General features: G+C 38.3%; 1 protein-coding gene across 1 annotated transcript; it reads left to right on the plus strand.

The window, feature by feature from the left end:
• The first annotated feature begins 9,558 nt into the window (after positions 1-9,558).
• LOC127804913 (probable mannitol dehydrogenase) lies at positions 9,559-11,965 on the plus strand. The gene is made up of 5 exons (XM_052342011.1): positions 9,559-9,800; positions 10,036-10,149; positions 10,543-11,056; positions 11,148-11,301; positions 11,405-11,965. The coding sequence occupies exons 1-5, from the start codon at positions 9,703-9,705 to the stop codon at positions 11,605-11,607; spliced, it is 1,083 nt and encodes a 360-aa protein (XP_052197971.1). The 5' UTR covers positions 9,559-9,702; the 3' UTR covers positions 11,608-11,965.
• The last annotated feature ends 605 nt before the right edge of the window (positions 11,966-12,570 follow it).

Below are 12,570 nucleotides of genomic sequence, written 5' to 3' on the forward strand. Positions count from 1 at the left end.
CAACTCATAAAAAAACACTTATAAATGCAAGCAAGACCACCACTACTTGGGATCATCCCTTACTTGGCTCGAAACCTCATCTCTGCCTTGGCTAGAACGTCAGTCTGAACTTCGAGCTCTTCTAAGATCACCGCCTCCCCGATCGAACCTAGATACCAATCACAAAAAAAAAAAAAAAAAAAAAAACCCACAATATCAGGACTTAAACAAAACCAGGGCCTTCGCTTTTTGCCAAACATCGCAAACATCACCCAATAGCAAATTCCACCAAACAACCCCAACCACAAGCATAAACCAACCATCAATTCACATTTCATTATCTCCTATAATGAAAATAACTAAAAAAGAAAATATTAAATTACCTCTATCCATCTGAAAAAGAAAATTAGTCAAATGCTCACACCGGTATTGCCTCTCGAGTAGCCACTTGTGCCCAAAATCTCATTTTCGAGCCTCTAACACGCTTCTCGAGCCCCAAAATGATTTTCAGAATTTTTTTGGCTATTTTTCCCATTTTCCTCATATTTTTTATTTTTCCAGAATTTCTTTATTTTATTTTTATTTTTATTTTCTTTTCTATATTTTTTTTCTTTTATTTATTTTTTCTTCTTCCTTTCTCCTTCCTCCCGCGCACGCACTGCTCCTTCTTCTTCCCCGTGCCTTCTTCTTCGCACACGACAGCCACCAGCCACCGCCTCCCAGCTCCACCGGCCGCCGCTACTGGCCACCAAGCCATTGCTGGCCGACTGCAGCACCTCCGCTGCCACCCGCGCCTTCCACCGCTAGAGCCAACGGCCGCAGCTGTTGCTTCCAGCATCGCTATCGCCGCTGCAACCGACTGCTCGAGCGCCTCCGGCCAATGACGTCGTCGCCTCTACTCACTGTGACCTCACTGTCGACCGCCTCATATGCCACCTCGACTCCCCGCGTGCGCTTCCAGCTCCAGCTTCCATCATCAACCATGGCAGTTGTTGCCATGGCCAATCGACCCTCTCTTTCTCTCTCCCTCATCACTCTCACTCTCTCTCAGGCATTGCTCTCTCGGTCTTGCTTCCTCTCTCTCTCTCTCTGCTTCTCATTCTCTCTTCCCAGCTCTCTGCGTTTGAAAATATGAGAGGAAGGCACGAAGCTTCCTCCCACTTTCGCACACCCACTTATATATACATATATAATTTCACATTGCTTCCTTAAATTTTTCAATATTTCACTTAAGGATACATTAATTGCACTTGGGGATTCTGATAATAGCAGTTGGACCCTCCCAAAGCTTTTAAAAATTATCATCAAGCCTCACAAAATCTTGATTTCTTCGAAATTAATAATTAGCTTTACTTGATAAAGCTAATTTCATCCTTGTGCCTACATAGGACCTTCATTCTACCCAAACACACTTCAGGGTTACTTCATTCACAAAATCGAACCACTCCTAGAGTCCCCTCAGCTTTTTGAAAATCCCTTACAACCATTTGGTACTAGCACTCATTCAAGTTTATACATAATTTATTCCGAAAATTATTCCCAGTCTGACTGCTTACAGCGTCATTAACCTCATTTCGAGACGTTCATCAATCATATGCCTTCTCTTCTAGACATCTAAGTCTCAAGACACTCATTGCCGTCAATTTGACAATTTTTTTAATTAATTTCACGAAATCGATTTTTGATCTTCCCAGACCACCCCGAGGTCCCTTCAAAATAACTGAAAATCATATCTTTTCTATCACCATGTAATACTGGGTGTTACACTAATCATCCTTGAAATTTAGCATAGAATCACCTTAAATGTATAAAACTTGTATCAACTAATATTATTACTATTAAACCATAATAATTAAATTTTTTTTAAATATGAAGAAAAAAACACCCTCCAATTTAAATCTTTCTCACTAATCTTTCTCAGTTCCCTTCTTACAAATTCTTTGCAATGGTTACCTCTTCTATTGAAGAACCCAAACAACCTAACTTCTTGATTTATTCACTTCTCTCTTCAATTTAAATCATGGATTCTTCCATTCAAAAAATCCTTGATTTATTCACTTATCTTTTGCTTTGACAATGACAATAGCAAAAGTATTTTTCCCATTTCTCTCTCTCTCTCTCTCTCAAATCAAAGAACTTATGTAGTTCTACCTTCACCATGTCATACCAACATTTAATGATTTTTATTAACAAAAAATAAGAATCCAAATTTTTTTTAAAAAAGTATTAGACTTGAATAAAATAAATTAAACAATTATCATGAGGATGATGAGGGTTAGAGGGTGGATCACTATTCCATCTATAATATATATTTGCACTACTTTCGAGTTTTTTATAATTCTAAGGTTGTCTTAGCAATTTTTAGGTCTAAATGTGTCTTGAACTGACTCTTTCTACCAGAAAAGAAAATAGAGTCTACCCCCTAGTGAATTTTTTAATCCTAAAGTTAAATGCTATACTTGGGAAGGTCACAACAGTGTGATAAATGTCATACCCTAAACCTTTGGGCACTGCACCTTAACATAGGTAGACTGTGTTGTGGGTGAAGCATCAAAACGTTGCCATCTTGATTGGAGGGCAATTTTGGCAACCTCAGCAGTTCACGTGGACGGCTGATGGAAGGCCAAATTGCAACCATCAAAGGCCTCTTCACTACTGTCCAAGGCCTCTTGATTGTCCTTGCTCTGCCTGACGCCCCTTTGCTTGTCCTTATTGCCTTTCTGTTAATCGTGCTCTACGATTAACGGATGGCCATCGATGCTGCCTTTATCGGATCCTATCTCAGCCGTTCAACTCTCATATAAATGGAACAGTGCCTCGGGATGGTAAATGAGATGAAAGAAATCGGAGAAAGAAAAGAGGGAAGAAGGATATTGATCGGTTGTGGATTCTTTGAGTAAGCTCTGTCTTTGATTTGTATAGATTCGTTTCTCGTTGTAATCTCTGGTTCTTAGGTTTGCTTCTAATCTTTATTTGATGATTGTGAGGCTATTTTGTTAGAAAGATCATTGATGTACAGTCTGTTTGTTCGGATCTTTGTAACCCTACTCGATATAGTGCAGTGAGCTCTTTTTTACTAAGCTCAACTTGGACGTAGCCTTTTGGGTGAACCACGGTAAAATTTTTAGTGTCCTCTTCCGTTTTTCTGTTCGTCTTCGTTTTGATTTGCATACTGTTTTGATTGCATAAGTGTGTTGTTATTCTTCTTGTTCTACCAAAGTAGTTGGATTCTAAAATAGCTATTCATTCCGTTCTTTGTTGAGTCTTCATCTCGATCCAATAGTGGTATCAGAGCTCAGTTTCATAAATCATGCTCTAGGGTTTGAGTCAGAATCCGGGTCATTTGATTTCTACGTTTAGGTGTTCTTTATTTTTGTTTTGTAAAGCAAACCGAGGCTCTAGGATTTCTTTGATTCTCGGTTAGTGGGTGTGTACTGAGAGAGTCTCAATCTAGAGGTCTAGGTTACCTTCGTGCAAAGCGAAGATGTCGTCCACCCGATTTGAAATCGAAATATTTGACAGAAAATGAGACTTCGGTAGTTGGAAAAATAAGATGACAGTCCTTCTCTCTCATCACAAAGTGCTGATAGCACTGGAACCAGATGATCGGAAATAGTCTATAGACCAGATTGCTCTAACTGAGAAGATTAGAGAGGAGGCTTACAACCTCATATTTCTTTATCTCGATGACAGCGTTATAAGAAAGGTAGATGGTATGTCTAACCCTATTGATCTTTGGAATAAACTTGATTCTTTATTTTCTATTATGACTGCTCCTAATCTTGTATATTTAAAGGGCATGTTGTTTAACTTCAAAATGGATACCTCTAAATCAATGGATGAAAATGTAGATGAATTTACTAGATTAGCTCTATTGTTAGGAGGTACTGACCAAGCACTGGGAGACACCAATGAGGCAATGATTTTATTAAATTCTCTACCTTGATGAATATGATGTTGTTAAACATGCATTACGTTATACTAGAATAGTTTATAGCTTAGATCTTGTAATCTCGAGTATTAAAGCAAGAGAACTTGAACTAAATACAATAAAGAAATCTGGTAACAATATGTTTGTGAAAGCTAAAAGCGATAAAAAGAATTACATGGGAAATAATGATCAATCTAGTGGAACACGGTTTAAAGGGGAAAAAAAAAAGGATAAAAAGGGAAAACATAAACAAACAAAATGGAAGTGCTACCATTGTGGAAAAGAGGGACATATCAAAAAATACTGCTATGATTTTATTAGGAAACAGAAACAGGGGGTAACACAAATGTAAATGCAGGTAGTTCAAACTGTCTAGCTGAAGTTCTTACTGTCTCTAACTCATCTATTGAAAATGAATGGGTAATGGATTCCGGTTATTCTTTTCATATGTGCCCTAATAGAGAATGGTTTCAAAACTTTAATAAAAAAGAAACTGGTACAATTTATATGGAAAATAATCAATCATGTAGTGTACAAGGAATTGGTGATATACCTTTAAAACTACATGATAACAAAGTGAGAATCCTAACTGATGTGAGGTATGTACCAGGCTTAAAGAGAAACTTAATATCTCTAGGCACACTTGATGAGTTAAGTTTTTTTATATAAAGCAGAGAATGGTTTCATGCATGTTCTTAAAGGTGATAATCTAATCATGTCTGGGCACTAAGAAATATGGTTTATACATTTTAAATGGTTGCTATCATCCTCCTGTTAATATGCATTCTGTTTGCATTATAAAATCTGATGAGATAGATATATGGTACTTGAGATTTGGTCACATGAGCCTGAAAGGTCTGCAGGCACTGAAAAACCGAGGCTACCTTGGACCAATGTCTGTCGGATCCTTCGATTTCTGTGAGCCATGTATTTTGGGCAAGCAACACAGGTTGAGTTTCCATCAAGGGACTCACCTGGCGAAGGTATGCCTAGAATACCTGCATGCTGATTTGTGAGGACCTTCCCAGGTTTCCTCCCGTGGCGATAACAGGTATTTCCTTTCCATTGTAGATGATTACACTAGAAAAGTTTGGGTATTCCTACTAAAAACCAAGGATCAGACATTAGAAAAATTTAAAACATGGAAGATTTTAGTAGAAAACCAAACTAATAAGAAGATTAAGGTGTTAAGAACAGACAATGGATTGAAATCTTGTAATAGAGAATTTGATGCGTATTGTAATTCATAAGGCATACTTAGGCATAAAATTGTTAGAAATACACCCCAACAAAATGGGATGGCTGAAAGAATGAATAGGACCTTACTTGAAAAAGTTTTGTGCCTTCTTTTTAACTCAAGTATGCCTAAATCCTTTCGGGATGAGACCATTTCAACTGCATCTTATTTAATCAACAGAAGCCCTTCAACAGTCCTAAAATTCAAATGCCCTGAAGAAATGTGGACTGGTAAGAAAGTAAATTTTGAATACTTAAGAGTTTTTGGTTGTGAGGCATATGCTCATCAATCTGAAGGAAAGTTAGAACTCAGATCCCAAAAATGTGTGTTTGTAGGCTACCAAGAAGGTATTAAGGGATATAGGCTACGGGATAGGCATTCAGGTGGAGTTAGGATAATCATTAGTAGAGATGTCATATTCAATGAATCTAAATTCCCTTGTAAGGCAACAAACACAAAAGAATCCAATGATAAGAGAAAACTAGATGATCAAACTTTTCTAGAGGATACTCAAATTCAGGTGGAGCAACCAGCTGTGGGAAATAACACGTTTGGTGCTCCATCCTCATTTGGACCAGATTTGGGGAAGTTCCTTCCTCCACTGACCATACCTCTAATCAAAATTCTGATCAAGAGGAACAAACAGAAAACCCTGAGATTGAGGAGGAACAAACTAGTGTTCCCCAACAGGATCTTAGTGACTATCAACTAGCTAGGGATAGGAGCAGGAGGGCAGTGAGATCACCCTCCAGATATGCATATTCAAATTTAGTTTACCGTGCCTTGGTTGCTAGGTATGAATTGAGGGATAGTGAGCCTTCTACTTTTGAGGAGGCTGTCAACTCTCAAGATAGTGTTAAATAGTAGTAATCCATGGATAAAGAAATGACATCTCTTGCTACAAACAGAACTTGGGAACTTGTTCCCAGACCAAAGGATCAAAAGTTAATCCAATGTAAGTGGTTGTACAAATTAAAAGAAGGTATGTCACCCTCTGAACCAATTAAATACAAGGCAAGGTTAGTTGCAAAGGGTTTTATCCAAAGAGATGGAATAGATTATAATGAAATATTTTCCCCAGTTGTCAAGTTTAAAACTATTCGTTTAATGTTAGCTGTTACGGTTCATTTTAACTTAGAACTTGAACAACTAGATGTTAAGACTGTCTTCCTACATGGTGACTTGGAAGAACAAATATATATGGTTCAACTGGTTGGGTATACTGACTCGATTAAATCTCAGCATGTCTGTTTATTAAAGAAATCATTGTATGGCCTAACACAGTCACCTAGACAATGGTATAAGAAATTTGACCAATTTGTCTCTGAAATTGGCTTTGTTAGGAGTCATTATGATAATTGCTTTTATTTTACCATTTCTAATATTCCTATTTATTTGTTGTTATATGTAGATGATATCCTGTTAATTAGAAAATCCAAGTCCAAAATCAGTGAATTAAAATCTATGTTAAATATGAAATTTGACATGAAAGACTTAGGGCATGCTAAGAAAATCCTAGGAATGAAGATAGAAAGAAATAGAAGCAATTTCAGTTTAAAAATACAGCAACATGATTACTTGTTAAAAGCTATGCAAAGATTTGGCATGAATAATTGTAAAGCTGTATTAGTTCCTTTAGTTGGTCATTTTTTTTGCTTTCAAAAGCTCAATGTCCCACTTCAAATTCTGAAATCATTAAAATGAAAAATGTACCTTATGCAAATGCCATAGGAACCATTATGTATTCTATGATTAGTACCAGGCCTGGCCTTGCTTATCCAATTTCGTTACTAAGTAGATACATGTCAAACCCTGAGAAACCTCATTGGGATGCCTTGAAATACTTGTCTAGATATATAAATGGTTCTCTTGACATTGGTTTGTGTTATAAAAGAAGATATGATAATCTTGATCTTGTGGGATATGTAGATTCAGATTTTGTAGGAGATAAAAACTCTAGGAAATCCACTACAGCTTACTTCTTCACATTGGGATGTAAATGCATCAGTTGGAAGTCACAATTGTAGCCTCTAGTTGCATTGTCTTCCACTGAGGCAGAATACATGGCAATCACTGATGCCTTTAAAGAAGCCATATGGCTTCAAGGCCTCCTGAGGGAAATCAATTTGCTTCAAAGCAAAATGGTGGTATTCTCAGATAGTCAAAGTGCTATCCATCTCTGTAAAAATCCAGTATATCATGAGAGATCTAAGCACATTGAGGTAAAGTTTCACTTTGTCCAAGAACTGGTAACAAATGGAACTATGATGATTAAAAAAGTTTCTATTGAGGAAAATCCAGCTGATGTGGGAACCAAGATTCTAACCGCAGCCAAGTTCAAGCTTTGCTTGAGTTTGCTGCACATTGATTTTGGTTGATCCTTCAACTGACTAGAGCGATGATGGTAAGAAATTGAAGCATTCTGCACTATTTTTCTGAGTATTGGGTTCATTCTCTTCTTGATGCTTCAAGGTGGAGATTGTTATGGGTGAAGCATCAAAACGTTGCTGTCTTGATTGGAGGGCAATTTCGGTAACCTCAGCAATCCACGTGGACGGCTAATGGAAAGCCAAATTGCAACCATCAAGGGCCTCTTCACTACTGTCCAGCGCCTCTTGATTGTCCTTGCTCTGCCCGATGCCCATTTGCTTGTCTTTATTGCCTTTCTGTTAATTGTGCTCTACGATTAACGGATGGCCATCGATGTTGCCTTTATCGGATCCTATCTCAGCTGTTCAACTCTCATATAAATGGAACAGTTCCTCGGGATGGTAAATGAGACGAAAGAAATCAGAGAAAGAAAAGAGGGAAGAAGGATATTGATCGGTTGTGGATTCTTTGAGTAAGCTCTGTCTTTGATTTGTATAGATTCGTTTCTCGTTGTAATATCTGGTTCTTAGGTTTGCTTCTAATCTTTATTTCGTTGTAATATCTGGTTCTTAGGTTTGCTTCTAATCTTTATTTGATGATTGTGAGGCTATTTTGTTAGAAGGATTATTGATGTACAGTCTGTTTGTTCGGATCTTTGTAACCCTACTCGATATAGTGCAGTGAGCTCTTTCTTACTAAGCTCAACGTGGACGTAGCCTTTTGGGTGAATCACTGTAAAATTTTTGGTGTCCTCTTCCGTTTTTTTGTTCGTCTTTGTTCTGATTTGCTTACTATTTTGATTGCATAAGTGTGTTGTTATTCTTTTTGTTCTACCAAAGTAGTTGGATTCTGAAATAGCTATTCATTTTGTTCTTTGTTGAGTCTTCATCTCGGTCCAACAGACTCAATAGTTAGTATGATCAAACTCAATAGTTAGTATGATCAAGATGAGACCACATGGACAATTAGATAGGATCCTGGACCGGGTGAATTGGTTATGGACCCAACTTTGAGCCCTAGCTCACCTTGGTGCAAGTTTGGATTGTCTAGTGTCGAGCCCAACCTTTTGGGGGATTCCATGCCGTGAGATCCAATATCTAATTTAGGTTATTCTGGACTTTTCTGAAATACCATCATTAGGAATATTCATTGTAAGCTCACCGCGTAAAGTACTGAAAATGAATGATAGTGAAGATAATAAGGATTGCTTATCTAATTTCAATAAGATTTGGAAGTGCCTTCCCCCATCCCTGAAGTCCGTACCCTTGCTTGAAGGAATTTCAAGTATGTGAAGGAATTTTATTAGTTTTTTCTTTATGAAGGAATTTATTTCTGAGAAGGGCGTTGGAATGATTCCAGCAGCTTGCGTTGCCCTCTCCGGGCTTCGGAAGTTGAGTCAATTGATCATTTGTTTGTTAGACGTAAGGATGGAAATGAGGTTTCAGCCATTTACGTACATATTTTTAATAAATTTTATACTTATTTGTTGTATTTAAATAGAAAATCTCCTTTGAACAGATTGGTTCAGTTCTTGTCCAATTTCATTTAATTTAATTTAAAGGCAAACCTCACAAGTAATCCTAAAGCATCAAATTTTACAACTGCATTGACCGTACGGCTTCGTATTAGGTGGAACTCTGCGTAAGTATCATCGTAATAGTCAAACTCATCTGTCGTGGGAATTAGATCATCGATGAGCTCATTTGCAGTTCAAAAATGACCTACGTCTCTCTCTCTCTCTCTCTCTCTAAAGAAAACAATTTCAAGAGATATATACTTTATATTTTATCATTGATTTAGTTGGATCAAGTTGTAGGACGAGAACTAGAGGATTCACAACGTGGCTTGGCTCCACTTCTGTGAAGAGATTTTTCAAGAGATTAGTTTCGCTAGAGTTTCTATTAGGTTTCTGCCTGCGAAGAAAGAAAAAATGCGACCCAACAGACATATGGGATTGAACACTGTGTGTATATATAGACATATGACCCACTGGCTTGCGAATGCCTGATCTCAGCGACTACGCCATCCCATGCCAGCAGATAGACCCAACACTGTGTATATATATAGACAGAGACAGAGAGAGAGCATCGGCATTCCAACACAATTGCCTTCGCAAATTACGAACTCTTTCTCTGTGCATCTTTTCTTCCTATCATTTATATTTGGCAAAACACAAAACGGAGAAATGGCAAAATCCGCGGAGGAGCAATACCAAGTGAAGGCTTTTGGATGGGCAGCCAGGGATCCATCTGGAGTCCTCTCTCCCTTCAATTTCTCCAGAAGGCACGCCGCGCCCCCCCCCCCCCCCCCCCCCCCCAATTACTTTTACATGATTTTTTTTTATTAATCTTTGTTGATTAATGCCATAGATTGTGTTGTTTTGGCAGTGAAGGAATTGAATAATGTTGCTGAGTTCTTACATATAACAAAAATGCAGAACAATATATATGGCTGACTTTTATTATATATATATATTGCGAAATATGGAAATGAATAATGAAAATATGCATGTTTGCAGGGCCGTTGGAGAGAAAGACGTGAAGTTCAAGGTTTTGTACTGTGGGATTTGTCACTCAGACCTTCACAATATCAAGAATGAATGGGGCAGGACCATCTATCCTTGTCTCCCTGGGTACTCGTCTTCATCCTTTTCCTCTTTTACTTTCTAGATATGGAAATGGTATCTTGAAAACTTCATATATTGTATATATATAGATTCTAAAGTAATTAAAATATGACAACATATCTAGAAACTATTAACATCTGAGTTGCAAAAACTTTTCAAGATTTATGTATGCTATTTACAGGTGCGGATCTAGACAGATGGGCTGGCCTGGCCTGGAAAAAATTGGGACTGGGCTGGACTAAATTTGAGCTGAGCTATTATTAAAAAATCAAAAAATTCAACTCACTAGTAAATTAAAACAAATCAACTGCTCATGGCTAAATATGTCGAACCCGTCTCAATTTTGACTCCTTTACTAATCCAATATCTGATATGAGGCAACCTCGTTGAGAATTGCAGGCACGAGATTGTAGGGGTAGTGACAGAGGTGGGTAGCAAGGTCCAAAAATTCAAAGTTGATGATAGAGTTGGGGTGGGTTGCATGGTTGGATCATGTCACTCTTGTGATAGCTGCGCTGACCACCTCGAAAACTATTGTCCTAAGATGAAACTCACTTACAACTCTATCTTTTATGATGGAAACCCCTCGTTTGGCGGTTTCTCCAACATTATGGTGGCCACCGAGCATTTTGTCATCCGTATTCCAGACAACTTACCTCTCGATGCTTCTGCCCCTTTGCTTTGTGCCGGGATCACTACTTATAGCCCACTCAAACACTTTGGACTCGATAAGCCTGGATTGCATGTGGGTGTGGTTGGCCTTGGTGGGCTGGGCCATATGGCTGTGAAATTTGCCAAGGCCTTGGGGGTTAAAGTGACGGTGATAAGTACCTCCCCTACCAAGAAACGGGAAGCAATCGAACATCTTGGTGCCGATTCATTTTTGGTTAGCCATGAACAAGATGCGATGCAGGTAGCAATTAATTAATTGTCCCTCCAATTTTGTTACAATCAATGCGAAATGCTATTTCTCTTGTTATTTTGACGTGTTTGAATATTAATAGGCTGCTATGGACACAATGGATGGCATAATTGATACAGTCTCTGCTCCTCACCCTCTTCTACCATTGATTTGCTTATTGAAGTCTCAAGGAAAGTTGGTAATGGTCGGTGCTCCAGATAAGCCACTTGAGATTCCCGTCTTTCCTCTTCTTAGGGGTAAGCATGGAAACTGGAAAGACATCAGTAATTCTGTTTCTTTAATGCTTAGATATATGTGGAATGATCTCTCATATATATGAAATTTTCAATTGATCAATAGGAAGGAAGATTCTGGCTGGGAGTATCATTGGGGGCATAAAAGAGACACAAGAAATGTTTGATTTTGCAGCAAAACACAACATAAGAGCAGATATTGAAGTGATTCCAATGGAATATGTAAACACTGCAATGGAGCGCCTTCAGAAAGCTGATGTTAGATATCGCTTTGTTATAGACATAGGCAACACGCTAGAAGCGGCCTAGTCTAATCTGTGTCTTTGTGTGCCACTCTTTGTTGGACCAAGAATCATGTTTCTTTGTCCCTAAGGATAAGTCGAGTAGTTGAGTAAGTAATATATCGGTATCAGCTCGGTAGGTCATGAGTTCAGTTCTTGCCTTGCACAGTGAAATAAAGTCTCACATCTGCGATGCGATTTATCTCCCCTGATATAATCGAAGACAAGAGCAAGAGCCGCGCAAGGATAGTTATCCTAAAAATAATGCTTCTTTTGTCTTATTGGCATTGATGTCTATCTATTTTCATGTATTTGGCATCCCATTTAAATCTTATTTTGAATAAACAATAGTAATAATCTCCTTTGGGTTAAATTTTTGTAGTTAATTGTTGAATTTGTTTTTGAGGAAAATGATATGAAATTGCAGCGATTAGAATCCTTGAAGCATGAAGTTGTTTTCCATTGCTGTTGACAACAGGTTGTACTGCGCTCTCCTTCTGTTGTTGTGGGTTGCATGGTAAAGAGGGTTAGACAGACTTAGGGGGAAAAAAACACACACACACACACACAAGAGTGTTAGAGAGAATGGCTAAATTGTATATGTCTACCTACTTTGGCAAGTATAAGTTTACTTGAAACTTGAAAATGTATGTTTGTTGACTATGAATCACCAAACGGAGTCGTTGGCTTAAGTTGGTTTGAGGGCCATGTGCAGCAACCGTAGACTGCCATTTGGCAACTGCTGGATGGCAGCACGTGGCAATCATCAGCTGCTCTCTGATGGCGCTCGATTGTTTTTTCTTACCCGTTTTAATTCCCTACCGTCTGCAATTTCTGTTGGAATAATTACCGTGCTTGCACGATTTGATCTTAGCCCTTCCTTCGTGCTTTATGGGACGTGATCCCAGCCATCCATCATCGCTTTTAATCTCGCTCCTCGAGATGTGAGCGGTCAGTCGATAGAGACGAAAGAATCGATCAGAAACAAAAG

Source organism: Diospyros lotus, chromosome 6 (assembly GCF_014633365.1).
Source record: "Diospyros lotus cultivar Yz01 chromosome 6, ASM1463336v1, whole genome shotgun sequence".
NCBI classification, from domain to species: domain Eukaryota; kingdom Viridiplantae; phylum Streptophyta; class Magnoliopsida; order Ericales; family Ebenaceae; genus Diospyros; species Diospyros lotus.